Source organism: Anas acuta, chromosome Z, assembly GCF_963932015.1.
Source record: "Anas acuta chromosome Z, bAnaAcu1.1, whole genome shotgun sequence".
NCBI lineage: Eukaryota > Metazoa > Chordata > Aves > Anseriformes > Anatidae > Anas > Anas acuta.
Genome location: NC_089017.1, coordinates 76,258,736 through 76,280,392, shown reverse-complemented (window position 1 = coordinate 76,280,392; position 21,657 = coordinate 76,258,736). Strand labels below are relative to the sequence as shown.

Below are 21,657 nucleotides of genomic sequence, written 5' to 3'. Positions count from 1 at the left end.
TTCCAACTTGTGATATTCCATTATTTTGAGCCTACATTACGGTGCCTTCTGCATGGAGATGAGAATGATTTCTCTTATTGACAACAGTGCTGGGAGCAACCTGCATGACCAATGTGCCTTCTCCCGCACAGACCTGGCCCAGTCCTAGCTCACAGGGCTTTCGACCAGACCTGGCAGGCTTTTTGAGCAGAGCAAGGGCGAGCACTCCAGCGCTGCTCACAGCACCCACCAACATTTTGGGACATTTTGGGGCAAATCTTGGGGCTAAACCTGTGAGGAGGCAGCCGTGGGCTTTTATTTTCCACCTGCCCCCGACCGCTTTGCTGCTTTCACTTCATTTTTATTTTCATTTTTATTTTCATTTTTATTTTCATTCCTCACTTTATTAACCCGAACTCCCCCCCCCACCCCCCCATCACCAACACCAGCGCTGCCGCCCCCCCTTCCGGCTTCCCCCCCCCCCCCCTCGCTCCACCACTCCCGCGCGGCGACGTCACGGCGGCGGACCCCGGAAGCGGAGCGGAGCGGAACGAGGCGGGGAGGGGGAGGGGGAGGAGGAGGTGAGGGGGGGGGGGAGGCGCAGGCCCCGCCCCGCGTGTCCGGGCCCAGGTACGTGCGGGACGGCGCCGTGCGGGGCGGGGGGGGGGGGAGGCGCGGTCCCGACCCGGTCACGGCTCCGGTCCCGGTCCCGGCGCCGCCCCGCACGGCCCAGGGAGGCCGCGCCGCCGAGATGGGGGCCATGGGGGCGGCTGGGGGGGTGCGGGTGTCCGTCTGTCCGTCCCGTGTCCGTGTCGGTCTGTCCGGCCGCGCTGCCCCGGTCCCGGTGCGGGAAGGGGGGGGCGGCAGGGCCCCAACCCTCAGTCCTGCCGTTTCCTGGCTGCGTTCTTGTTTTGATTTTATTTTATTTTATTTTATTTTATTTTATTTTATTTTATTTTATTTTATTTCATTTTATTTCATTTTATTTCATTTTATTTCATTTTCTGCTGCGTTCTGTTTGCTCATTTCATGCATTTGCTCTTTTACTTACCTTATTATTCTCACCCTTTAATTATTTGTCCGCTTATTTTATTTTAATATTCACTTTATCTGCTCGTTTCATTTTATTTACGTTTTTACTTTCATTTTATTTACGTTTTTATTTTCATTTACGTTTTTATTTTCATTTCATTTACTCCTTATTTCATTCACTTTCTTTACCCATTCTTCTTAATTATTTTATTTGCTCGTTTACTTCATTTGCCAACTCCACCTTAATTATTTTTTATTTCCTTTTACTATTTACATTATTCCCCCCCAGCACACACCATCGCCACGGGTCCTCACCTTACTTATTTTACCGCTTCACCCATTTATTGCTTTTTTATTTTATCACTTTACCCGCTGGGTTGCACCCCCAGACGTGGTGTGAGCGCGGAGCTCCCTGTGCCAGGCAGGGGTCGGAGCTCCTGGCCGGGTGGCAGTTCCTCATGGTACAGCAGCTTCACAAACCACAGGGCACATCTGAGTCGCCCAGGTCTAGGTAAATGCAGTAGGTACTAGGTAAATGAGTGCTGGGTTTTCGCTTGGCAGGTAGGCCACTCGCAGCTTGTTCTCCTGAACCACCAGTTGTTGCTCATCAGCCCTTCCTTTCAGCCCAGCCTGGTGGAGAAGCTTTGGCTTTCCCTCCAGTTCCCACAAAGTGCTGCCTGCCTTCGGGACGGTTCTGCTTTATCTCTGTTGTGGCTCAGGCCCAGCTGTGCAATCTCACGTTAGCCTGCCTAGCAAATCTTCAAAAAAAAAAAAAAGTAAAATGATGGTATTTCTGCTTGGTGGTTTTTCACTTGCAGGGAGCAGGTAGGAGGCCTTGGGGACAGCTGCTGGCAAAAGCAGTGCTGGGAAAGCAGCAGCAGCTGCAAGGATGGCTGCCTGTCCTTGGGGGCACCTGGAACGTGGCTTGGTGGCACGGCAGAGGGTACAATGGTGACGTTGTCTGCCCTCAAAGAAGCACAGGTAGCAAAAAGGCGTGCAAGCGTGCATCTGTCTACTTGGTCGGCAGGTCAGCTTCACAGATTTGCACTGAGTGGAACTCTTGGAAGTACAAGTTAATGGCTGTTTTGTATGGATGTTGTTCAGTATTTTAGGCGTTGCAGTTAGAGTGTGCATCCCATATATATGCTCATTTTATTGTTGAGTGGAAGACTCTGGGGTGAGGACTCTGAGAAGTTAATATTTAGCTAATCACAGTGTCCCATCCACTCTTCTTGTAATGGGACTGAATTGTGGCGGACAGTGAAAAGACATGGCATTCAATTTTGTGCGATCCTTGACCTTTCTGCTCAGCTCACCGTCAGATAATTATTAGTGCCAGTTCTCGTCGTGGTTCTTGTTTTATGGCTGACTGCTCCTAGGAATTAGGCTGAGACCTCCAAGTCATTTCACTCCTGCTGTGCTCACACCAGAGGGTGCCCAGGGTGCGGTTTCGCAGCCCGTTCAGGGCAGGTTATGTCCCCTCTGCTGCTGGAAAGGGCAGCACTCCTTTCTGCCTGGTCCCTCGTGGTGGTCTAAGGGATCGTGAGCCAGGTCAGGAAATGCACGCAGCTAATGCACAGCTCCAGAAGTACAATGTTCCCTGCCCAGTCACATCAGCCAGCTCGCGAGCACAGGTGAACGCCTTCAGAAGATGAAGGGTGTGGAAAAGGAGACACCGGGATGTGGAGGAGGCACAGACTGCCTCCCCTGAGGGTAAAGTCTTATATCAGGTGGGCTTCAGCTGATGGTGAACCTGCAGCCCGAGCTACCTTGTACTTGAGCTGACAGTGGATGATTCCACCATTACCACTTTCCCGACCAGCCTGCTCTGGCGAGTTAATTGTGGCTTCCCAATGCCTGGCAGAAACTGGAGGGGAGCAGTCTATGTCCAGCCTGTTGTGTAGACATCGGAGTGTTGCAAGTACTGATCTTCAATACTTACACAAAAAAGGTATTGTTTTGAAAGCTGTGGTATTAGCTGAATCAATATGTTTAGTACTGGAGTAAATTTACAAAACTGTACTGTAAGCAAATAGGTTTGTTTTATCAGGCTGGTAAAGGGAAAAAAAAAAATCTTTATCACATGCCTAGAGGGAGACATGCTGCTTCAAATCAAAGTTGCCTGTGCATGCTGTCAGTCAGACTGCAGTGAGCAATTCTGGTGCTGACGGCAAGCAGGTCAGTACCTGAAGCACCAGTGATACCGAGTGTTAAAGTGTTTCTGTTTCATGATGCTAGTGTGTTCAAGGTTAGACTTGTCACATTACACTGTTCAGTTTTTTGCAGGTTTTTTTTTTTGTCATTATCAAAAGTTCATAAGGAGCTTTGCCTGTTTACTGCCAATTTCAGGTCAAGGTTTGAGCTAAAAGGTTTTTAGAGAGGGGCAAACTGAAAAAAAGTTTTGGACTGTTTTGAAAAAGTTCTTGATTACTGTACCTATCCCTAGGCATCTCCGAGACTTAGATAAGAAATAAGAAATTTAATAGGAAGATAGCTTTGGAAATTGTGAGCTATTTCCCAAGGCAGCTCGTCTCTATTTGTCTGAATTACAAGATTCATAAAGTTGCCATTTTCCATTTGCAATTAAATCTTTAAAGATATTTGTTTTGATTTCTCCGGACGTTTCAGCTGCTGTGTGCATACGTATCTGGTCTGGTGGCCTTCACTGTGTCAGCTTTACGCAGCACACGTGGTGAGGGCTGCGGGTGGGACGCAGGAAACACAGGTTCTGCTTTTCTCCATCATCCCTTAGCTGGAGTGTGTTGTGCTGGGAGAAGGTGCTCGTTGTGGACCTCGCTGTTTTGCCTCTGCTGCATGCTGGAGTTATCAGTTGTGTTGTACGGAGCAGCTGTTGTGTAACCTCTGTGCTTGAAGGAAAACTGTCCTGTTGTTTTTTTGTTCGTTTTTTTTTTTTTCTTCTAGTAATAACTACTTCTCTGAGAAGACAGACAAGTTGATTCTGATTGATCACGTCAGTACACCAAGCTGACTGTTATGTCAGAGACCAAGTCCAACAGATAATGCAGTGGTTGTGGTTTCTTTTAAAGTCCTGCATGGCTGGCTTCATAAAGCCTTGAAAACCACTATTGAGTGAATGCCGTATTTATGCATTATCATCTATTCCGTGCAAATCTAAATCTCCTTGTTTAACTGAGTTACTGGGAATTGTGTATATATATCAGGGCAACTTCCAACCTGTAACACTGCATCAGTGTAGCTGTCCACGTCCAAGCCAGTGAGGAATACTTCAGAGTAAGCAGAATTATCAAAATCAGCAAATACTACAAACACATTTTATACATAGTAGTCAATGAGTCAAAAGTTAATGTAGGCTTCTTGATACTTTACTTCAAATGTTTGCATTTTGGAACACCAGAGTGTGAAATTTACAAGGAAATTTACAACTTTGCTTGTCAAAGTGATGGAGCCTCTCTTTTGCTTTGCCTGCATGTGTTCCTTTCCTGTCCGTGTTGGCAAATCAGGCTGGTAAAAGTTCTCAGGCAGCAGCTGTGTGCTCCTGCCTTGTTCTGTCCTGTCGCCTCAGTTGTACCAGGTAATGAACCAACTCTGGGAATTGGTAAATTAAAATATACTGCTAAAAATAAATACACTGCAGTGCACAGGCTCACCATGCATTGCTGCCAGCAGTTTTGTCAGCACAGGTGAGCGGGTAGCACAGGTAGGGGCTGGGACCACTTGAGTCGTTTTGCAAAACTGTGTTTGGGAATATGTGTCCTTTGATTCCAAGACCTAGGGGCAGGAACTGTCTTTGTTCTGTATTTGTTCTCTGTGACACGGTGGAGTACTTGTCTGGATGAAGCTGAGCAGTGCTTTCCCTTGGGTTGGATTTAACATCTCCCAGCATAAGAAATTGTCCTCAATTTCTAGAAACTTCAAGCACGTTCTGATAGTGGCAGCACGAGACCTCCAGGTTAGCTCATTTGGCCTCATGTCCACTGTGATAATGAAACTTTTTTTCCAGCAAGATGCAGTAGATGCCTAACGACCATGCTAAGTGAGGTTTCGTGTCTGTAGTGAACCCCGGCCAGTGTCCTCACTTGTACTTTATTTCTTAAGACGTAATTTTCAGTTGTCAGTGACTCAGAAGCAGACAGTGACGTTTTTGGCATGCAGTGCCATATGATCTCCATTTCTGCTCTTACTAAATAGGTTATATGTCGTGGTTCCTAGCATTACATTCGTGTGAATCATCCCACCAGCTTTGCAAATATCAGATAGGTTGAATGTAAGTTCCTGAAGGAGCACTTTAAGTTCTCGTTCACTATTTTCCCAACATCATTCTGTGGGCAATTTTTTTTTTTTTTGACTTTTCATACTTTGTTCTGGTAGTCAAAAAAAGGACAATAAATCCCTAAAGACCAGCTAACTGTGAGAGGACCGCACCAAAATAACAAGAAGTTTGAGCCTGTGTGGGGTAGTTGGGGAAGGGAGATGGAATTATTTTGAGATGGGAAATCCATTTCCTTAATGACACCAACCCATACCTGCATTTTCCTGGTGTGAGAGAGAAAATGCTGGTGCGTTTCTACCAGAGAGAAACTGGAGTTGTCAAAGATAGTAGTGCATTCCTGTGAGAAGCTCAGATTTTGCCATCTGTGTGTGTGGAGGGTCCTTAGGAGCTTTAATCACTCCCATGCCTGTTCTGTAATGGCAGCGTGAAGGGAGCCGGTGATGAGTGGGCAAGAGGAGGTCTGGAAGGGGTTGTGGAATTGGCCATCCTCTTGTTTAAGTTCTTGCACTGGAAGGGCAAACAAGGACAGTTCAGGAAGGAAGGGAGAGGAGCGCTGCTAGGAGCGTGCAGGGTGAATCGAGGCCAAGTGGGACTCAGAGACTGTGCGAGAAATGGGAGGGAGTGATTGAGAGGCACTTAAATACGGGGGAGGAAGAACTTAGGTTAGGAGAAACATTAAGGTCATGCTTGCAGCTCAAGAGAGGAAGGTCAAACAAAAAAAAATGAATTGCTGCTTTCTAAATGAACACCTTCGTTCCAGGCACAGACAAAGGGAGAAGTGCAGTGGAAAAAAACAAATGTGATTATGCCTTCACTTTGCTAATGACTTGGATGATGATGGCATAGAGAGTAACTTTATTAATTTTACAGAAAGTACCAGGCTGGGAGAGGATTCAAGTTCCGTGAAAAGTAACTTTAGAATTTCAAATGGCTTAGAAAAAAAGCAGAGAAACAACATGAAAGAAATGATGTGGTTTGAAAGGACAAATGCAAAGGACTGTGCTTAGGCTAGATAGTTCCCTACATAAACATAAAATAGCAGTAATTACAGAAAAAATAATTCCAGATTTCTAGGTGAATCATAGCCTGAATGTGAGTCAGTAACATTGTGCTGTTGCAAGGAGGGTAATCATTTTTCTGGGATATATAGTCAGAAGGGATGTTTAAAACTGCTATGTGGTAATTTCATTCTGCACGTTGCTTGGGCATGGTCAGTTTGGGCCCTCCCGTTTCAGAAGCACTTTGGGCCACAGGAGGTTATTCCAGGGGAAAGCAGCAATAATTTTTCAGGCTAGAGGGACTGAGAAAGACACAACAGGTGTAGGAGGGGTTGCTAGAAAGAGGAAGGACATAAACTTCTGAACTGCCTATAGGCCTAGAAGTAAAGGTCTGTGACAAAAGCCGTGTGAGTTTGGAAGAATCCTCACCTGCAAAGGGTAGTTTGGCATCAGAGTAGATTTCTGTTTAAAGCCAAAATCCTGCTGCTATGTCAAACACAGCAGTTTAATGGCAATCACTAAGGCTGGGGATGTGGTTTCTCTGTAGGTGCTGGGAATTGCGTGCTGACACCCAGCATGCAAGGCGAGGGGATCTTAAACTTCCTTGGCAGAGGTCCCCTTGCCTCCCAGTCATCAGCCTTCAGGCACAGCAGGGGGAGCAGAGCAAAAGGCAGGAGGTCTGGCAGGTTCTGTGTTTGTCTGTCGAGGCTCAGGATGAGGTTCAGGCATGAGCTTAACCAGCAACACGAATGTAACTTCAGGAAAGCTCTGGGGTATTTGTCATGTGTATTTTTAAAAGGAATTTAGGTAAGGCCATGCTGGACGTCTGATTAGGTGTAGATGATGCTGACTTTGAGAAGTAGGAGAGAATGAGATGTTGTCTTTCCTATTTTGACTTTTTGCACGTTGTTTTTTGTGTAATATTGGAGTTTAGTGCATGGGAGCTTAACCAACTGTGGGTAAACAACCTTAATTTTGATATTTCCCAATACCTGTGGAGTTGTCAGTGTCTTTGAGTAGTGGAGGTGTACACACGTATAATATGCTATCAGATGTGGAAAGATAACATGGACCTTTTTTAAGGCTCTGTGCATCTACAAGGTGATTTTAACCAGCTGGAAGGTGTTTTAATGCACTTAGGAGAATGATTGCCAACAGAATGAGTAATATCCAGCATTGTCAGCTTTCACAGATTTGTCATGGCTGTGGCCCTGGTGGTTTTGACAGTTTCTTGATGATAAATTTTGTCTGTTTCACAGAAATTGAAGAATCGGAATCAGAAATAAATGCTTAGGAACACAAAAGTGGAACCCCTGAGACCAAAAGCTCTGATTCTTGCTCATGCACAGACTGCTTGTAATGATTTTCTCTTCCCTTTTTAAAGGCTGTTCATTGCCATTGTGGGAGGTAACTAACACATGTATGTGTAAACACATACACACACATACTTTTTGCACAAACTTTTGCACTTTTTCATTTACTGTGCACTTAGGTACCCAGACAGACCCCTTCTTCCTCACCCTATGCCCCAACTCATCTCTTCTCCAGGCTGAACAGTCCCAGCTCTTGCTGCCTCTTCCCAGGTGTCAGATGCTCCATGCTCCTCCTCACCTCTGTCACCTGTCACCGGACCCACTGCAGGACGGCCGTGCCTGTCTCGTGCTGGGCAGCCCAGAGCTGGACGCAGCACTCCAGGTGCATCTCAGCAGAGCTGAGCAGAGCAGGACCACCTCCCCTGTCTGCTGGCAGTGCCTTCCCTGAAGCAGCCCAGGGCGATGCTGCCAGGATCTCATTAAGTTATTTGTTTCTTCAGGCCTCATGTCAAGCTTGAGCAACATCAGATGTAAAGGCTAGAATTTCTTCCCTGCACCCTTCTAAATTGTGGAATTTCCCCTTTCCAACTTAGAAGAGCCTGAAGCAATACTAGCTATATTTCTGAAGCTTCAGAGACAGCTACCCAAAAGCTCTACCTGTTGGAGTGAAGACATTTGCTTCCAAAGACCCTTGCAAGATTGAGAAATATTTAAAAGTTGGGCCATTTTTGGTGTAGGCTTATTTAAGCAGCTGCTTTCCACTTCGTTTGAAGTTTATAAGGAATTCTTGTGGTAGTGAAATATCTGGCTAGTTAAGATGTATTTTACTAGGAATATAAAAATAATATTTGTCTCCTTGTTGTGGTGTAACCCAGCAGGCAGCTTGGCACCATGCAGCTGTTGGCTTGCCCCTCACCTCCCAGTGTGACGGGGGAGAGAATTATGAGGGGGAAAAAAGGTAAAAATCATGGGTTGAGATAAAGACAGCCTAATAGGACAGAAAAGGACTGGAAATAATAATGATGATAATAGCTACAGAATGTACAAAGCAAGTGATGCACAGTGCAATGCCATCATCTGACCGATGCCCAGCCAGACCCTGAGCAGCAGCAGCCCCCCGGCCAGCCCCCACATATAATTGTCCTGCATGATGCCCCATGGTATGGGACATCTCTATGACAGCTGGAGGCAGCTGTCCTGGCTCTGTCCCCCACCAGCTCCTCGCTGGCAGGGCAGTGTGAGAAGCTGGGAAGTCCTTGGCTTAGTGCAAGCACTGCTCTGCAACAGCTACAGGTCGGTGTGTTATCAGTGTTGTTCTCATCCTGAATCCAAAACGCTGCACCATACCAGCTGTCACGAGGAAAATCAACGCTGTCCTAGGTAAAACCACGACCCTGCTGTATTGAGATTGGTTTTACAGCACTGGAGTTATAATTTCAAATCAGTTTGGAAGAGGAGTTTGTAAGTTTTTTACGTGCTTTTAAAGTTCTGATCTGTCCTCTGTCCCTTCCCCACTTTTTTGATATTTATCAGGTATTTTGTGTTACCTTCCAGGTTTGTTCCAAGTAAACTTAATTTAGATAAAGAAGACGTGTCTTCTGTCTAGCATTGCTGATCTCGTACTAACTAACTCATTTTTATTGGAAAATTACTTTTCGTCTGCTTTCCTCGGCTTTCCTTTTGGATCCTTTTTCATATTTGGAGTAAAATTTTGTTACAAAGCGTGTAAAGTCTGAAAATTTAGTTGTCTCTAAGATTTTTTCTCTTTCTTTTTTCCCCCTTTCCCCAACACAAGGAATTTAGACAAGGTTTTTGCCTCTAGATTGATTATCTTGTATGTCCACATGGCTGCAACTGGATTGTTTTTTCTGCTTTCACTTAAGGATAGATTAAAAAAATAAAAGATTAGAGGTATGATGGTTACATTATTATTTTATTCTTGCAACCTGTTTGTTGTGCTGTGAGTTTTCCTTACAGATATGAATAGCCCTGTGCTTACACCACTAACCTGGCCTCAATGCTCTGTTTAGTTTTTACTTCATTTTTAAACGAAATCTTGCTTACATAAAAATACTTTCAAAGGTAATACTATTCTAATATCCAGCAGATTTTGTTGCAATTCGTGAGTTGTGAGAAAGTGTTTGTATTGTCTGTAATGTGATTGTTCCAGAAGTCTCTTATTTTGTTGCACTGGATAAGGCTGGTGCTGTTCAGTGTTTTTCCATTTGTCACACCATATAAGGTATTTCTGTCTCTTGCATTAATTTCCATGTAGTCTTGGGAAGCAATGTGGTCAGCTGCTATTGAGGTGAATGTAAAAATAAGTATATTAACACACAGGCTTGAGTACATGGTTTGTTTTTTTATTCTTTTTTATTTTTTGTTTAGGTTTAGGTATTCTCACTCTGATTTTAAGGTGACATAAAGGTAGAATAATGCAATGGATTGATCACCCTTGTCCTGTAATTACTGTATTTTATCAATAAGCTCTGTTGTAGCTGTTACGTTTTTCAGCTACCATGGTATTCAAATCAATAAGTTGTATTTGACAGCGGTATTCCTTCTGAAAATGCATCTAATCGCAGTCAGTTAAGCATTGAAGAGTCCTCTACTTCCTGTGACACTTCGTTTTCTTGGTTAGTTACTGTAATTTGTGAAAGCGATTATTTATTAAGTTGACCCAAAGAATGATGAAGGAGGTGTTAAAGGAAGTCCTTTGTCCATTGTTACTCATTTTAAATAATACTTGGTATGATAAAGAAATCCCAGAAGATGATAAAAGTGCTGATGGTATGTCAGTACTTGAGAGAAGAGGGTGGGTCAATACAGATAATAATAGACCATGCTGTCACAACGTGGGTAAAATAACGGAATACTAATGGAAAATTGTATTAATAAATAATTAACTGACAGAGTGAACTCTTTGTTGACTCAGATTATGAGTTTGCTTGATTGCAGTTACTGTTCCAGTATTATAGATTTAATGTTATGTAAACTGACTACTTTAAAATAAATCTACTTCAAGACTCTGCTTAGTGTAAATAAAATAGGTAGTTCATGAGGTACTTAATCCCTTCCTGAAAAAGTAACAGTCTTCAGTAAATACGGCATAGGAATATTTAGGAATTCGCTAAGTATTCTTGGGAGATAACATTAAATCACCACTAGCAAAATGCTTCCAACCCAAGACAGGTTAAATGTTAAATAGAAAAGAATTTTTTTGGCATTATCCCAGTTATTTGGTAAATTAGGTCTGCAGTCTGAAGCAAAAAAAAAAAAAAGGCAAGTCAGATTGTGAGACAAAGAAATCAGGAGAAACAAGAAGCCACCACCCTAGCAGTGTTCGTGCTACGGAGTTTGGCTTGAAACGCTGGAGCTGGAAAGAAATTACTTTGAGTTAGAATAAAAGTTTCATAGAAGACTCCTAAACTTGCAGCTCGTCAAGTAAGGGGAAAATTAAGAGAGGGAAACCTTAACAGACAGAGACATAGGGACTAGTGACTGAACCCAGAGTAATTGAGACTGGAAACAAAATCTGAAAGATGTGACTAACCTTTGAAACTATTTCTGGAAGCTGTGGGGTCTTCAGCACTGAATAAATTAAAATTGAGACTGAATGCCTTTCTGAAGGCATGCTGTAGTTAAATACAAGTGGTTGGTCTGAGGGTTTGATAGCTGTAGGAGGGCAAGGCCCGTGGTTACCAGGATGCAATCCTGGCCTGAAGCTCTGGGCCTTCCAAGCAAGAACTGTGACTTTCTAGTGATGGTTTTTGTCAAAATGTGTCACATCCCTGGTCCTGCTCATCTGTTGCTTCTGTCTGCACACCTTTGAGTGTGGTAGACCTTGGCTGAGTTCTGCTAAATCTTTCTGCAGCCACAAATGCTCAGGCAGGCCTCCTATGGAGGGCTTTGACTGGTGGGAGATGTTGTTTTTTCACAAAATACACAAATACTTTTACGAGGCTGGTTTGGAGAAGTTGGTGAAGTTTCTTTTAGCTCCTGTGTGGGATGGTTACTGTTAAGTCAAGAATTGCCTAAGAGATAAACCCGTGAAGGTGTGCACTGAGAAAGGTGTGAACCGCAAATAGCTGTGCGGGCTGGCCGGGATGTAGCCCTGCCGAAAAGGAGCTGGAGGTCCTGTTGGGCAGCAGTCTGAAGAGGCAAACTTTTTCATAAGGATGCAGGGTGAGTTGGGAAATTTCATCGGAGTTTAAGGAAAAGAAAATGTGCTAAAAACTGTGAGCATTGAAATAAGTTCCTAGGAGGAGTGGTGGAGTCTCCCTGACTGGAAATACTGAAGGCTGGTCATGGCAGCACCCCGGGTTACCTACTGGATAGGCCCAGCTTGCAGCAGAAGGCTGGACCAGATGACCTCCAGACATCTTTTCCAGCCTAGACTGCTCTGCAATGCCGTGGCAGCAGTCTCTGCTCTGGGCAGATAAAGCAGGGTTGGGGGTAAGGCAGTAGCAGAGCTCTCTAGAGTTGTCTGATTCTAATTACTGAATTGAGCAATTAGTGGAACCTTTTTGTGAATGTTTCTGAAATTCACACAAAATAAATGTTTACTTTTTTTTTTTTAATATATATCTTGGTCCTTTTTATTATTTTGGAATAAAATGGAAGAGAAAATTTATTGATGTATAAACAAGCATCAGAGTGGTAGTCACAATTTTGAGTTGGAGGTCTCAAATTATGAGCTAAAAGAGTAATGAATTTATTTTACTCACATTGTTTTTATACACTATAATGTAGTGCTGCTTTGCAGAACCAGATTTGTGGACTGCATGTGTTTTGCAAGGCTATCTGAGTTGCTTGTCAGATAGTTGAAGCAGTACTGCTGGGTTTGGTTGGGCAGATAACGTGCTGCCTCTAAAGCAGAGGGGCAGACCAAAGAAATTCGAGATGCTGTAATCGTAAAGCTGAGAGAAATGATAAAATTGAGAAAGGTGTCTCGTAATGGGGGATGCTGTGGGCAGAGCTGTAGGGCAGATCTATTGAGGCAGACACTACTGCAAAAAAGGTATGTATGCTATGGGAATTTGGGGTATTGACGTTTGATTTCGATGATAAACTGATGTCTTCAGTAGCCCCACACGCTCATTTCAGTTGTGTGTGATCTGATACTGAATAGCTTCCATCTCTGTTAGGTATTTCTGTGTCATCAGAGCACCTGCGTTATATGCAGAGGAGTCAGACTGGGTGGTGATATTCATTCTTTTCATGTACACGTTCTGGTAGGAGTTGGAGGAAAGAAGTATTTCACAGAAAGGAAGGTGCACCTCTCACCTTTCCTTAGCCTCTTTTTGTGCACCTCCTCAGCATGGAGTCTTGAGTAGGATTAAAAATACTTTGCTGTGTGCTAGGATCTGGACTACAGTCAGTTCTGTATTCATTGCATTTTCAGCCTCTCAGCCTGTCATCTTTTCAGGAGTCTTCAATTAATGGCAGGCAGCACTTCTGAAAGTCAAGATATTACTTAAGAGCAAAGGGAGTGAGGAGAAAAAAAAAAAAGTGGTTTTAAAGTACTAGACACATATGCGTATGTCTAGGCAGCTTTTCATGGTAGCCAAAACAGAAATCATTTCCCATTAATTTTCCAGTCTCTCTCTCTTCATCTGTGGCTATCTTGCAAATTACTTTGGTGTCTCTATTAAGAGAGTCTTTGAGTTTTCCTGTGTTTGGAGGCCTTTTCCTCTCCCAGCTGACCCATGGGATTGCTTGAGAGAAGCTGACATACGAAAAAAAGATTAAAAATTCTGACTTTGTCCTGTAACTACTTAATATGTACAGAGATGAGGCTATTGAAAGTCAGTGTTCTCCACCCCATCTTTCAAGCCAGAATCCTGTTAAAACCAACAGTCTAGTGCAATCATCTTAAAAATTCATCCAAACGTGTTTTTTTTTAATAAACTATCACAGGGCAATTATGAAGTAATATTGTGCCAATATTACTTATCCTTGCAATGTACACTGTGAGAAAATAAGATTCTGTAATTAAAGACCATTTCACACACAAATGTTTGCCAGATTAGTGTTTCTTCGATGTTTCTTTTTGTCCTCGTCACTTGATAAATAGCCCTGTGCAACAGTGGAGCAACATAATATGAATCTTTTACCGAATATAACCTTATTACATATAATGTAGGCTTTTTTTCAGGTTTTAATTGAAAGATATTAATTTTTCATAAACTTTTGTTTCCTTGAATCTTCCCTGTCATCTGCTGTGTATGGAGGATTCTTAGTGGCATTTTTGAGGAAGATGATGGTGAAAGGTGCAGTGAAATTAATGCCCTACTCATTGTGGGTGCTGAGCTTGGAAATCCTGCAGAAGTTTCTACTGAGTTCTTAAAATGGGAATCCAGCAGACCGGAATACTGAGTATTGGAGCAAATTACTCAGGCTGAATGCCCTGAAAATGGGAAAAGTGCAAACCAGGTTACCTGAGAACGTTTTGTTTCATAGGAATCAAGTAAATCTCATAAGAACACCTGCAAATTCATCCTCTGAGCAGGGTTCTCCTCTGCAACATTCTCCTGCCTTCACGGCAGGATTTTTTTTTCTGTCCCCAGAGTTACTTGCCTGAATGACTGGGTGCTACCCATCTGCCTCACCACAGGAGGCAGGGTTCTCCATGCACTTAATGTATTGATACTACACATTTTTGAGAGACTATTGCATTAACCATGTTGCTGCTGCAGAAGAGTTCCTGGATGGTCATCATTTTGAATCATCTCATTTGGTTGGTAAGGCCATCGGGTACACCTCTCAGAGGCCGTGCTGAGGTTGTGCTGCCTGCTTTTGTATTCTTACAGCACGTTTGTTATTTGATCATGTCTACAGGGCATATATTTATGAAGGTCATTTCCGGCATTTCAAGTCTGTTAAGCTACAACAATTAAAATTTCAGTATGTGGGATTGTGTTGACTCTGCCCTGTGTAAACAACTGAGTTGCTGATGAGGTGGGGGCACTAATGAATACAGCACACAGTCCTCTGCTCTTCGAGCTTAAGGGGTAAATAACATTAGAAGGTAGCTGCTGTGCAAATAAATCAACTGTTCTTGCAGGCTGTGGTCTTGTACTTTATCAGCAAGTTCCACCACCGTTCGGTACAGTGCAAAGATGTACTGAGATTTGGGGATTTTGGGACCCTTGCCAGTTTCTGTGTACTCCAGGGGTAAAAGATCCTGCTATCCCAGTGTTTGTTACACAGCTCCTGTGCGCCTTCCCTCTGTCTTTTTGCAGCTATATGGAGCATGCTCTAGGCAAATAGGTACGTTTTTCTGGAAATTCTGATAAGTCTTAATAAGTCTGTAATAAATGTGTGCAAAAAGCAGTTTTTACTTCAGCAGATCAGGGCAAGCTCAAAGGGGAACAGGAAGAGGCACGTGCTACATGATAAGCTGATCCTCTGGCAAAGTTTCTGATCTCTGCAGCATGGAGATGTTAGAGCTGCTCATTAACAGCAGAACTGCGTGGAAGACCCTACCTGTGAACCTTCTTTGTGTACTAGATATAGACATTTTAGCTGAACTTACTCAAAACAGACTGAAAATAGTTGTCTTTCAGAGCTGAAGGTTGGCAAGCCTAAGTGTAAGCAAATAAGATCTTTAATAATCAAGGAAAGTGAAGCATAACCTTACCTGAAGCAGTTACTGATGTTATCTGTAGTGTCCTAAAAGTAGGAATAGATAAAATATAGTTAGACAAAACCAAACCAAACAAAAAAATCAACCACCCAAATTAACAACAACAACAAAATGTTACGTTTCTTGTGCTTTATGTGAGCCAATGCAGGAAATGGTCTAACAGCCAAAACTGTCTCCCAGTCATGTATCTGAAGACTAGCTCTAGGTCATCAGGCACATTGCACAAGCCTCATGCACGCTTGTCCCTAGCGTGCTCAGTATGTCAGTTTACAAAGAAGTAGACTGTAATTCAACTGTATTTTAATTAAGCATTGTAACCACAGCATTCTGATGACTCGTGTATGGATTATATCCAGATAAAAGTGATGGGAGTTGTTTACTTGAAAATACCTGTGTATTTTCTTCTACATTGCATTTGTGGTATGTTAGCATTACATCTTTTTACGGCCTTTGTTTGGATTTTTTGTACCAAATAACGTTGACTTAATTTCAGTTGTTGCTAATGTATATAGCAAAATCATATACTAATGTTTTTTTGCCACATTTCTAGTTGGATTTGCATAATGAGGAATAATTAAAGCCTGTAAAAATCTGTGTATGTGTGCACTTGTTTCAGAGTCAGAATATACAATAGGGTGTCTACTTTAATTTAAAGACTAACACTATCAAGCCCTATCAAGGTCCAGATCAGCTCCGTAGTCCAAACTTCCAGTACCACTTTACAAACAAGAACATGAAATCTGTATGCCTACTATCTTAAGTGTGCAGGTGTCTGTGTTTTTTTTGGTTTTAAATTTTTTATGATTTGTTTGTGAATCCATCAGTCCAACTGTTTTCAAAAGGGTCTGGTGAAAATGGAGCATTGTGAAGCAGTGATATTTCTGATGACAAAATTACTGGGCACTGAGGTTGAAGCAATGCAGAATACACATAATATATTTAGTGATAGAATATTTAAAGTTTGCATGGGAAACCAAGATACATACAAATTAATGTAATTTTCCTTACAAATAAACTTATTTAAGTATTCCTTGGGTGAAATGGTAATATTTTTTTTTAAGATGTGTGCTTGGCATAGTTACTGGAACAAACAACCAAAGAAGAAATGTTGTATAAAGAATCTTTGAGTAATTGCAAAGAAGAACATTAAAAATGATCTGTGTTTATTATGGGGAAACTGATGAAGGACATTTGTGAATTATGTGGAGTGCTAAATGTATGCAGTTCAAGATGACTGTGGCTTAAAACTGATTCCTAGAGTAAACTGCAATTCCTGCTTTTGCCTGTAAGCAAGTATTCAGGGAGATTTGCGTGTGCAGACATTCCCAGTGTTTGTTTCTGGACCATCAGACTCCATGCAATATCTGTTTGTAAAAGAAAGGAACTCCAACCCTTTCACCTAATTTCTTCTGTTTCTCATTTATCAAATATCAGCGAGGGTTTTAGCAGAGTGCTGTATTCACACAAACAATACATAAAATACTGTGTGCCTGTTTCATCCTCATTCTAATATCAAGTCCTCCCTCCAGTGGCTGCTGTAACAGTTTTTTACATTGTCAAAAAGAACTGGAAATTCTGTCTCAGAGCTAAATTCAGATTTAATTATTTATTTATATTCGATGCTGCTAGCTTTGTGAATGAACCTCTGAGTTACCAATTCTTTCCTCAGTGGCTAGGTTTGGGTCAGTTAAAGGAACCCGGGTACACGTTCTAGGGGCAAAAATGCCAGAAACTGTTGGTCATTGCATTGATTTATCTGATTTGGAAAAGGGGATTATTTTATCAAACAGTAAATCTGTTCAGATAAATTTTGTATTTTTCACCTTGGGTAATAGGAAATCTTCGAGCACCTGTATGTCATTTGTAGCTGCATTAACTTAACTATATTCGATAGTGAATTTTCAGATTTTTTGTAGGGAAGATGGCCTGATCTGTCTAACAAGAACAATTTTGATCTGGCCTATCAGAAATCACTATGATTGTCACTCTCTATTACTTTTAATAATTTTAACTTAAGTGGGTTTGTTTGCTTTCTAAGGTAATTAGGTAGAATGCACATGTTTTTATGCTAGAAACATACAAACTGATGATGGGCAAGATTTTCTAGTGGTGGTCTGTCAGTGAACTATATGGAAGCATCCAGGAAAAATCTTTCATAAAATCCATATGTGAATCAGCATTTGAGTCATTTTAATATTTTCATTGAGTATGCTTTATGCCAGTAAAAAGATTTTTTTTCTTATTTATGTTGATTAATTCTTTCATTGAGGCTAATGTGATTAAAGTGTTAGCGAAAAATAAGTCCATCTTATGTGAATCGTGCTGAGTTGCATCATTATTTTAAAAAGTGTGTGGTCTGAGTAAAGGTTCCACGGTGGAGTTGTGCTTAAGAGACTTTTGACAGTGTGCTGTCATTTTGCAGCACCTTAGTCTGAACCACCTTCTACAAAGGAAGGTGTCGAAGTCAACCCTAGCCCAAACTTGTAGAATGTAGAAGACAGTTAACTATCTTGAACCACAACACAAAAAATAATAATGATAAAAATAATATATATAAAAAAATCTCTCCTTAGTTAGTAACTATCATCCCCTTACATTTTATTTTTTTTATCTTAATCTATAGGAAAATGTTTCATGTATTAGGTTTTCTTTGAAGAAATAGACAATAATCCCCCCATCTTTGTCATACTTTATTAATTTTTTTTTCCTGCTGTACTTTCACTGAACTACCATTACTTAAGACAAACAATTTTGAGGTTCTTTCTTACAGTTGTTACTTTTAGGGAACCGGTAGTACAGGAGATAAATCCTGCGGCTCTTTGTTTGAAAGTTGCAAGTTGCTACCGAGATGCAGTTCATGCAGGCTCATCCATGATAAAGTATAAAACAAATTGGTAATGACTGACAGATGAAACAAAGAACTAAAAGGATAAAGTGGAAGAGAACTCAATGCATAGAAGTCTTTTAATTGAAAAGGAAGAAGCAGTGATTGTGGTATGGTAGTTTGCTCCCTTGGTGTCAGATTAAAGATGAAAGAGACTGCAGACTTGAATGTCTGGGTTGCCTTCTGTGCAACAGGAAAAAATTTACACATGTATTTTGCATATAAATTCTCACCTTGAACATATTAAGGTTTGTTCCATACCTGGACAATTACGCTATAAATTTTCGATATAGATAATGTATTGTAGAGATCACAGTGGTTTAAAAATACATACTCCGTGTAGTTTTACTAAAACTGAAGACTGTGTAGTGCGGTGTGAACAATTCGATTTACTTAATTGAAAAAGAAAAATCTGTAGAGATTGTGAATGTTCTGTTGCTTCTTTGTGGTTTTGCTTGTGTTTTCTACTGTGGACTTTCAAAAGTGTGTGGTATTTATTAGATAAATGTTCCTTCAGGATTAAGAAGTTAATGTTCATTCTTGTGAATCTCTGACCAAGTATGATAGAGGAATTTTTGTCACACTATGTTGTGAAACTTGTTAATCCAAGACAGCATGATAAGACTTTGTCCAGTATAAGTTTTGAAGAAGAGAAGGTCAATTTTAATTCCACATTATAGAGTAAGATTTTATAATATTCAGGGAAGTTTTACTTTCAAAACAAATTCTGTTGTATTATATGCAGTTCTGTTTATATATATGTGGTAGCAAATCAGATCTCTTGAAGCAGAAGTCAGTAAATTTGTTAATTGCTAACTTGTTGATTTTCAGATTGTCCTTTGATGACAAATGCACATTTACTTTACTATTTTAATTCTGCTGACAGTTTGGGTAAGGATGGCTCAGCTCCAGCAAGGAGGCCCGGATGAAAAAGAGAAGACTACTGCGTTAAAGGGTATGAATTGTTCTGCCTTCTTTTTACATATATAGACTCTTCAGAAACAGCTCTTAATATTGAGGAAAGGAAAACACATCTGTCTAACTAAGGATTGGATTCTGGGAGCTGCAATACTGGATAAGACTACGAGTCTATCTATGTAGTGCTTTTTGTCTAATGGGGTCCATTATCGATAGTTTCATAAGATGATTCAAAAAATAATGATCTGTGGTAAAGAGTAACAGAGTAAGAAATCCATTAATTTTAAAATTTTCATAAGTATCCTTTGAAGAAGTTGACCGGTGCTTTTGTGTTCTTATTTTCTGAGGGGTATACTTTAATTTTTATGCTACTTATGTTTCAGCATTTTGTATCCATATTATAGCTTTAAAAAATCTCTTTAGCTGTAGGATGTTAGCAGTGAAAACATTTTCAAGACATTGATTTCCGTATTGATTTCATAGAGTTTTCTTTGAATTGTATGTTTAGAAAAATAATCGTGCCTAAGTGACTCAGTGGAGTAAATATCTTTAGGGAAAAAAAATGCAATAAATGACATTTTTTAGAGAATGTTTTTCAGATTTAGAAGTACACAGAGTTGATTAGAGTTGCAAGTAAGCTAACCGAACACTGGATTTAAAGTGCTTGCATCAGACACTCTCTAAATTGTCTTTCAGAAGAAAAAAAAAGAATAGAAAGAACCTTGCAACTCCAATGTAAAAATTGTATTTTTACAAATTTATTATTAGAAATATATCTTTTATCATACAGAGATGGTAGATGGTGCTTCTCCAGTTAAAATTGTATATTTCGGAAAGGTTTGGTAAAAACTTATGTGATGGTGTTTGTTTTTTTTTAAATCTTGTATTAATTCTGTCAAATTAATTTATGTTGAGGAAATTATACTTCCTGTTTGGAAAAGTAAACCTTCCATTGTACAGTTGGCATTAATTTGTTTCTTATAAAGGGCTAGAACCCAAGAAGTATTCCGCATAATTAAAACTTTGTGGGAGACTGTGATTTTCTTCACATGATCTGGTGAACTCCTGTTAAGCTCATGAAAGACCCCTGAAAATCACTCGAGTTTGGGCTCTCTTGAATCAAATTTGAGCTCTCTTGAATCAGTCTGTAATTGAGTTTGAGAGTCAAAGATCTTTTGCAAGAATGGTGGATCAGATATCAAAAGAACTTCAAATTTTTCTGAGAACACTTTAGCTAGTTTTTACTTGAAAAATTGCACAGCAAGAAAGTGGCTGGTGAGGTGGTTGGAGCACGGGCTGATTGCGGTCTTACAGAGTGACTCTGATTGAAGATATAAATCACGAGACTCTTTAAATTCTGAAGATAAAGCTTCATGTACTCCATATAGTACTGCCCTTGCTACTCACGAGATGGGTATTGTTATTATATAGTAACTGACACTTCTGTGTAAACACATTTCCACATAGGTCACAGTTAGAAGACATGAAAATTTTGGTGCAATTAAATTCTAGAGGAGTTGTGATGGCAGTCTCTTCACTGAGGAAATATAAAGTGTTAACGACCGTTTTTACTACCTTTATATTATGAAAATACAGAGTGAGAAATGGCATACTTTTTGTGTCCTGCTGCCAAAAACTTCTTTGACAAAATTCTTTTCTTCTTTGTCATTCTGTTATTTGGTTGAGAACCAAAGCAACTTGCCCATAATTTTCAAAGGACAATACACAAGACCAAGCATGATTTGTTTATGTATATAGCTTGTCATGGATTATTAAGCAGATTTGACGAAAAAGAGAGCTATGGCCAAAAGAACCAAATTTAGAAATCTTCTAGTTGACATCCAGTTGTCAAATAGCTGCTTTGATAATCAGAGAGGTGCTCAGGTACCACAACATCAGTTGGAGAGAGATGGAGTTTCAGTGTCTGTACAAGACTGCCTGATGTCACTTAGGAAAACATAAGCTGGAGATGGACACAGGCAGATCACCTGAAGACAGTTGCCTGTTTGTTATTTTGTAATCCAAGAATGTTGAAGCTGATTTTCAGTACATTTAAACACTGTAGACATTTCAGAGGATAAATGTAGTAATATAAAGCTTAGATAACATTGTCATTGTCCACAAGACTAATCAAAAAATTATAGAATATCCTGAGCTGGAAGGGACCCACAAGGATCATCAAGTCCACTGATGATACAAAGCCTATTTAAATAATTATTTTAAATAATTAAAGGATGAAAGTGTAGTTAATGTCAAACTAAGCAAGTGTAAAAAAAGAAAAAAAACTGTTGCATTTCCTTTGAGATACAAATTTGGATGATAAAGATAATAAACTAACGGACTTAAGGGATTTCATTGGTAATACTTGATTTGAAATTACACCTTATTTATAAAACAATAGTACAATGTTAATGTAGAACTTCTAAACTGAGTATTTGTGTGGTCTTTAAATTCATCTGTGAGTGATGCCCTGCTCAATCATCTTGTGAGATGTTGTTAACCATCATATTTTGATAACCAGCAAGTATGTTAAAAGGATAGCATTAGGTTGTGTGGGTGATGAGCAATGAGGAGATGATATTTTTGTATTGAGTAATTGTTTAGTAATTAGAAGTAAGTAACCTATATGCTTG

At 40.6% G+C, this 21,657-nt stretch overlaps 1 protein-coding gene across 5 annotated transcripts in view; it reads left to right on the top strand.

Moving 5' to 3' along the window:
- Positions 1–493: 493 nt before the first annotated feature.
- ARB2A (ARB2 cotranscriptional regulator A) overlaps positions 494–21,657 on the top strand; it is a 250,954-nt gene continuing 229,790 nt past the window's right edge. Inside the window, exons 1-2 of one of the 5 annotated variants that reach the window (XM_068666428.1) lie at positions 494–609; positions 18,993–19,061. In XM_068666428.1, the coding sequence (XP_068522529.1) occupies positions 19,004–19,061 (58 nt within the window). In that variant the 5' untranslated portion in view covers positions 494–609; positions 18,993–19,003. Of the gene's footprint in view, positions 610–2,868; positions 2,963–18,937; positions 19,062–21,657 lie in introns of those variants that run through there. The other 4 variants (XM_068666427.1, XM_068666431.1, XM_068666429.1 and 1 more) reach the window with 4 other exon arrangements.